Source organism: Drosophila rhopaloa, unplaced genomic scaffold, assembly GCF_018152115.1.
Source record: "Drosophila rhopaloa isolate 14029-0021.01 unplaced genomic scaffold, ASM1815211v1 contig_3, whole genome shotgun sequence".
Classification (NCBI taxonomy): Eukaryota; Metazoa; Arthropoda; class Insecta; order Diptera; family Drosophilidae; genus Drosophila; species Drosophila rhopaloa.
In genome coordinates, this window is record NW_025335123.1 from 5,271,218 (window position 1) to 5,278,480 (window position 7,263).

The 7,263-nt window shown below is 35.6% G+C and overlaps 2 protein-coding genes across 2 annotated transcripts in view; one reads left to right on the forward strand and one right to left on the reverse strand.

Annotated features, from left to right (window-relative positions):
• LOC108046444 (serine/threonine-protein kinase minibrain) overlaps positions 1-6,367 on the reverse strand; it is a 27,923-nt gene extending 21,556 nt beyond the window's left edge. The window contains exon 1 of the mRNA XM_017126112.2: positions 5,598-6,367. The gene's annotated coding sequence lies outside the window, so the exon portion shown is untranslated. The remainder of the gene's footprint in view (positions 1-5,597) is intronic.
• Positions 2,223-3,844, forward strand: LOC108046446 (translation initiation factor IF-2). Its single transcript, XM_017126115.2, has 2 exons — positions 2,223-2,891; positions 3,264-3,844. Exons 1-2 carry the CDS (start codon positions 2,296-2,298, stop codon positions 3,724-3,726), a joined length of 1,059 nt encoding a protein of 352 aa, XP_016981604.1. The 5' UTR covers positions 2,223-2,295; the 3' UTR covers positions 3,727-3,844.
• Positions 6,368-7,263: the final 896 nt, after the last annotated feature.

The window sequence follows — 7,263 nt, forward strand, 5'->3', positions numbered from 1 at the left end:
CACACAAGGTCAGTTAATAAAGTTGATTTTTGCTCAATACGCAATAGCGCAAAAATGTGCAAATAAAAAATATCAACACCAACAAGTGGCAAAATACAAAAGAATAAGCGGCATATACTAGAACCTTTCATGTTTATTAATTTAAGTTATTTTTAATTGTGGGCAATGTATAATTTAATAATCATTATTAATTAATTTCATACATTAACATGATAGTTTTTTGCAATCGGTTTGTTTTGGACGTAAAACGCAGATGGTGCTTACCAAAAAATACAGAATATATTTTTAATAATAAGAAACAATTAAATTAACTGAAAAACAAATATTTCATTTACAAAAAATACTAAGGAAACCATAAAATATTTAGATGTTAATTGGGCAACATTGAAATTATATGAGTAATCTGTCTATGTTTATAAACTATTGGACGATATTTATAGTTTTATTCATTTTTAATATGCCCATGCATATTTCTTATACAACTCTTGGTATCATTCTCAATTTCTTTGAGTGCAGCTGTGTGTTTTGTATGGTAATTCAAAACTGCGCATTCATTGATGACGGATGACGTCGCAGCTTTGACAGTGGCATTGAAATTTTCAATTTCACAAGCAGACTGCAGGCAACAACAATAATACAAATATACAGGAAGAAAAAGAATAAGAAGAAGCTACAATTACTATACTAAATAACAAAGGAGAGGAATAACCGGAATGAATTTTAATTAAATAAATATCCCCTCTATAACAATTTTTATATTTTTAAACATATTACATATGTAAACATAATTATCATCAGAGATAACACATCTTTATTTTCTAATATTTTTATACAAAAATATATATTTAAATACAAGAATTAAATAAGAAAAGACATACAAAACTGCAATAATTAAACAAGCTTTACATGCTGTAATTTTAAGAAATATTTTACAACTTTTTAAAAATTCTTTAAAATTGTAAATACATTGTACATTAAATATTTTATGTTTACATAATAATGGTAATATTGATTTAAGTAAAAATAAATTTATATTTTTTGATCTTATTACTTATTTATTTTGATATTCATTTTAGGACTTTTTTTAAAATATGACACACATAAATGTCTATGAAGATTAAAAAGCTATTAAAATTTTCTTAGGAAATTCTTTCACAAAGAATATATATCTTTCTTAGAAAACAATAAATGTTAATGTGAAGAATAAATATGTACACATTCAGTCTTTTATATGTATGTCTGCTGAGAAAAGCAATGGAAATTGCGGAGCGACAAAGCCGATATTAAGCACTATTTGATAATCCAAATCAAGTCAAGTGCAAACCTATTACAACGATATTTACCAATATTTACTGTATCCACAGATCGTTGCGATGAGTTGGCGTAATTTTGCCTGCTGGTTTTCCCCACCTTTAGTTAACTGCATTTATGGTCTCTGTTTTCCATATTTTTATTTGTTTTGCTGCACTGATTAGAGAGAAAAATAATAATAACCAAAACAAATGCCTTCTCTCTCGCTCGCGGGGCAGCACGTGTATGGCATCTGGTTTGTTTTGATTAAGTGACAGTTTGGCCGCCCACTTTCTCCCCTTTCTTCCCCCTTGTCACTCTCTCTCTCTGGTCGGCACACGTGTTAGTTAGTTACTTTGCTAGTTAGTTAGTTAGTCGACTGCGTCGGCTTCGCAATTGCGCCGCAATTGGGGACGAATGAAATATTCTTGATACGCATTTAACCCGCAAGAAGGGGGAGAAAGGTGTGAAAGCTACTAACTAAGGTGTTAATTACCCATCGCTGTGGCACCCATTAATCCTGCAGGAAAAATAGAAAGTGGAGAAAGCGATAAGAGGGAAAATATGAGCAACCTCTTTATTTTCAACTTAATTAAAAATTCATTAAAGGGAAACCAGACGCTTGAAGAAACTTCATTGTGATGAATTTCACATAAAGAAACAATGAAAGCAATAAAGAAATGTTATTAACCATTTTCAAACTAATATAAGCTAAAATACTTTTAGATGGGTTTTTAAAAGGTGGTATTCCGAAATTGATTACTTAATTTGATTTTAATATAATGACTTTTATTAGGGTTATTTTAAGCTAATAACCGTTTTATATTGTAAGTTTTATGGGTTCACAGCAGTCTGAGCTTCTAAAATCAAGTTATTTCTACTACTGATAATTCTCTAAACCCTCAGAAATAATTATTTATATAAACCTAAGATTCATTTAAACTGACTTGTTTTTATCGACTACCCAGCAGCCTGAGTCAAATCCCTCGAAATGTATATCCCAAAATGAAGCCGATTCTAGCGTATACCGTACTAACGATGATCCTCCGGATAAGCAGTGCCCGTTCGATGAGCTTTGACCTGCCCTTGTATGGATTCGACTCCTACCTGGACAACCCCAGCGATGACATGTCACCCGAGGAGGCTAACTGCGATCCGGAGGGCGGCGCTTCGGTTACAATGGAACCCCCACATGGCCATGGATCGCCCTACCAGACCAGTCCATCGTGCGACAGTCATCGGGATAAGGATAACTGCGACGCTAATGAAATCGAGATGAGCATGACTAGGATGAAGGCCACCCACATAGCTCAGAATGCCGCCCAGGTGGCCAAGGCCGCCAACGATGCTCAGGCGGCGGCCGCCCAGAATGCATCGCGCCAGGTGAAAATGCAATTGGCCGACAAGGCGATGGCCGCCGCTCGGGCCGCCGATGCCGTTTTGGAAGGTAAACAAAATATTGTGGATAACTACGCAAGGGAAATCCGGGAGTCCGAGGCGGTTGTGGCACAGGTGAGCTCATCCCTGGACTCCAGTGAAGCGGATGTGGATTGCGCTTGTGCCGCGGCCAAGGCGGCTGAGGCTCAAGCCGCCTCTTTCAGGTATTTTTCCTACCTATGTATATTATCATATCCAAAGTATTTTATCCTTACAAATATCGATATTTTAAATGTTTCCCAAATATCGTTCCTAATGTTAAAATATCAGACAAATTCCAATAATTTAATTTTTTTAATATTTACATAAATGTATCATTTCAAAACACGAAGTTATCATGATTTCGATAATCGGACTTTGATATTTAATCATATGGACAATACCGTAAAATATTTTAAATAATTAATTTGTTTCCACATATTGTCGGTAAACTATCATTAATTATATAGCATTTATATATTGTAAAAATACCGATACGAATATCGACCGTCTTAAAATCGAATTGATATCGATCTTTTCCGTAATATTTCTGTCAGGATCTTGGTGGAGCACACCAAGGCAACTTTGACGGACATAGAAGGCCTGATCGAGCAGACCAACGATGACCTGGATGAAAAAACCCAAATGTTGACGGCGGCCAAGGCGCGTGGTGATCGATTGGCCCGCCAGGTGGCGCAGGCCAGGTTGGAATACGAGCAGGTGAGGGAGGCGGCCTGTCGAGCCGCTTCCGCCGCTGTGGAAGCCAAACAAAAGGCTTCTGCCAACAATTGCATGCCCCTGGGAGGCGTTGGTCCACCTCCACCGTCTGCTCCTCCGCCCCCTCAGAGGCCGGGTGGATGCGGCGTCTCCTCCGAGAGGGGCACCTGCAACGCCCTCCTGGATCTCTACAGGCAGCGCCGCAGGCAACAACTTCGGCAGCGACGGGACAAGATCCGAAAGCGGGGGATTCGGGGGCAAGGACAATCCAAATACAAGGATTACCATTACTCTATATTTTGATACAGATTGTTTATTGTACGACTATAGATTGTATTTTGTATTTACTTAAAGTTTCGAAATCATATTTTGGAATATACATAGTCTGCCTTTGGAGATTAATTTTCCTTCTTCATTTAAATCCATTGCTTGACAATTACTTTCTATAATAAAAGCCATCCTCAGAAGAGATTTTTAGACACACATTAAGAAGGATTTAAGGATATCTCCCCCGATCTACAGCACTATTATTTTTATGCATTATCTACTGTTTTGTACTTTACATTTAAAGAGAAAATTCCAGTAAAATCATTGTCTTTCAATTGATTCCATATTTTAAGGATCACAGAGGATTACATTCCCGTTTAAATGCATTCTATATTTTGATAGAGGTTCCAAGGTACACGTTCTATTTTTATAATGGTTACAGATTACATTTTCTATTTTTACAAAAGATAGTGTAATCTATACCTAAAATGCTTTTAGATTACATCAGGTTTGCTACTACATTCAAGGACTGATCGCGATTGCATTCTACATTTTTTTGTTTGAGATGCCATATTTGCCTTTTCCATTTTTTAAATTTGTATATTTTCTTTTGCCTATGGTAACAGTGAACGCCCGTCTAGCGTGCACTGTACTATTGTTTAAAGCTGTAAATCAAAAACTATTGAGGTTATTCATTTCGAGTTACCACTGTACCTGCTTGATTATGTTTACCAACAAATTCGTCTTGCAGTGCCGTAATTCTTGAGAAATAAACAATAACAATGGAGGAAATGTTGTTGTTGGGCAAATGGCACAAGCAAAAGAAAACGAGTGCAAGGCCAAAAATCAACGAATCACGATCGCAAAGAGGAAAAGAAAAAAATGGAAGTAGGAGCGTGGAAAACCCATTTCTTTCCGGTAAAAACCGAAAAATAAAACATCTGCCAATGCGACGCGTCCAGCTGTTTGGGTTTTTTTTTTCTGTTCGTTTGTATTTTTGATGAAAAAGGTGGGCGGTTGGGTGTTAAAAGTGCAATGACGGCAGGGTTGCCATCTTTTGCACCGCTGTTGCGTCGTTGTTGTTTTTATTGCTATTTTGGCGTCGCTTTTTGAAACTCGAAACGGAAGAGAGAGAAAGAAGAGGGAAAAAGAGAGATAGAGGGCGCGCGCATTTCGCAGCGAGAAAGAGAGCGAAAAAGAGAGCAAATCCATGGAATTAGAATAAATTGACTTATAATTTTTAAATCGTCAATGAACACTTTAAGCATATTGAATTAAGTAATTAAAATAACGGGCAAAAGACAAAAAACTTATTTAAAATTAAAAAACTCCAGCACAATTTCGAAGCCCTATAATAAACGAATAAAACGTATCATTTGTTTAAAAAACTTAAAAATTTATATTTATATTGTTATACCAACTGGATATCTTATATGACCATTTAATTAATTAACTACTAATTTACAAACAAATACATTTTAAAGGCATTCTTTAAATACAATAAATACGGTACAAATTTAAAATGCCGGCAAACTCTTTTCGTTTGTGGTAACAGGCTCTTTTCTAATAAATAATTCAAAAACCTACTTTAATTTTGACCGAAAATAAGGTAGTAAAATATATAATTAAATTGTTGAAAGGACCTTTAATTGCGAAATTAATAAATTGATACCTTATGTATAGCTTGACTCAAATTAAAAACCATTAAGCTAAAGGATTCATTACCCAAAATCTATTTGGACTTTAAAATGCCGGCAAGTCCAATTAGCTTGCCTTTGGGCGCCTAACAGCAACACTGTTAGCGCTTAACAGCACACTGTTAAGCTCGACGCTTAATTTTGACTCTCTTCTCTCTTTTTTCAACCTAACCAAATAGAAAAACAGAAGCATAAAAAAGGCTTACTTACATTAAATTTTCACCGTTTGTTTTTATTTCCAGGCTTTCGGATTTGTTGTGTTGTTGTTTTCGTTAGACATTATTCCAAACATTTTCGGAGTTGTTGTTGCAGCTGCCTCTGTTGTTGTTGCTGCCACAGAAAAACATGTTTCACTTTATTCCTTTTTTTCTCTTTGTTGTTGTTGTTGGTGGAGAGGGACGTCGATATGCGACGCGCACACACACACACACACACGACACAGGCAGCAAAAGAGAGAGAGAGAGGCAAACAAAAATTTTTGCCGTTTTTCGTTACTTGTTGTTGTTGCTGCTGCCGCTGCTCCTTTTTCTATGTTTCCATTTTGTACACACAAATGTACATCTTGTACTGCTTAATTAAGAAACTTTTCACATTGGGATTTTGCCTGCTTTTTATTTTTTTCTTGTATGGTAGCTCTCTCTTTGGTTTTTCTTCTTTTCCGCCCGTCTACCACAAAAAAGAGCGCGTCTCCACAGAAGTGTACAAAAAAAAGGCACACACCAAAAGAGGAAAAAAAAACACACACACACTCACGCAGGCTGACGCTCACGCACGCACACGCATACACAGACACTAGCGAATCGGGGAAAATGCTTAAATAAAAGCGTTAAATTTTCGGTTTTCCCGTTTATCGCAGCGGTTTCTTTTCTTTGGTTCACCGACTCTGCTTTTCTTCTTTTTTGGCGGCGACGGCAGCGCGTGGCTTTTTCACAGATCTTTGCAAGGTTCGGCAGCACAGCACAATAACAAAAAAGTGAAAAGTGGAAATATCGATAGTGTCAGATAAACATCGATTTTTGTTCGCCCACACTATCGATAGGCCCGGGGGACTTCTCATATCGATTAGCGGCGTTTATGGTATTTTTAGGGCTAAAACAGTATTTTCTTTGATAATGGTATACTGGCATGTGTAATGAATAATATATAAACCTTGAATTATAATGTCATATTTCCCTTTTTCTCATGCCAAGGTTTCAGTAAAAAATTTGTTTGACAAGTATAAAAACTAATAATTATTTGTTAATGTGAACAATTTTAAAGTTTTTTTTTAACTGTTCAGTGTTTTGGTACTTTTGTCAGATAGTGGCTAAAAATCCCTTAGGTTTTATAATAGCGTGATATATAGTCCTGAAAAATACTATTAACGCAACTTTATTAAGAGATCAAACATTTTAGTTTTTCGGAGTGCTACTATCGATGATTTTTGGGCGTTTACAATAGACATTTTAGCAAAGGACTGAACCATATATGTATATTAAGTATGTACTAAGCAAAGACTCAAACCAATTTAGCGGGAATTTCGAATTTAATCTGTACCTTACCAGGCACTGATTAATTAATACAGTTCAAGAAAACAAATATTCGAATAGTTGTATATTTGCTGTGCGCAATTTGAACTCTCAAAACATGAGAAGTGTGAATATATGTATGGTTAATTATAACAATAAAAATTATTTACTGATGTTATCGTAAGATAAAACTATGGCAATATATTCTCATTTACTGCGCTTTTATTTACTAACCGTTTTTCATATGTTAAAATATTTGTACATGTATTTATTTAAACAATATACAAAAAAAATTTTAATATTTGATAAATAATTTGAAAACGTAACGTATTCGTAGAGTAAGTGAATAGATGTCGGCGCTGCCAGAT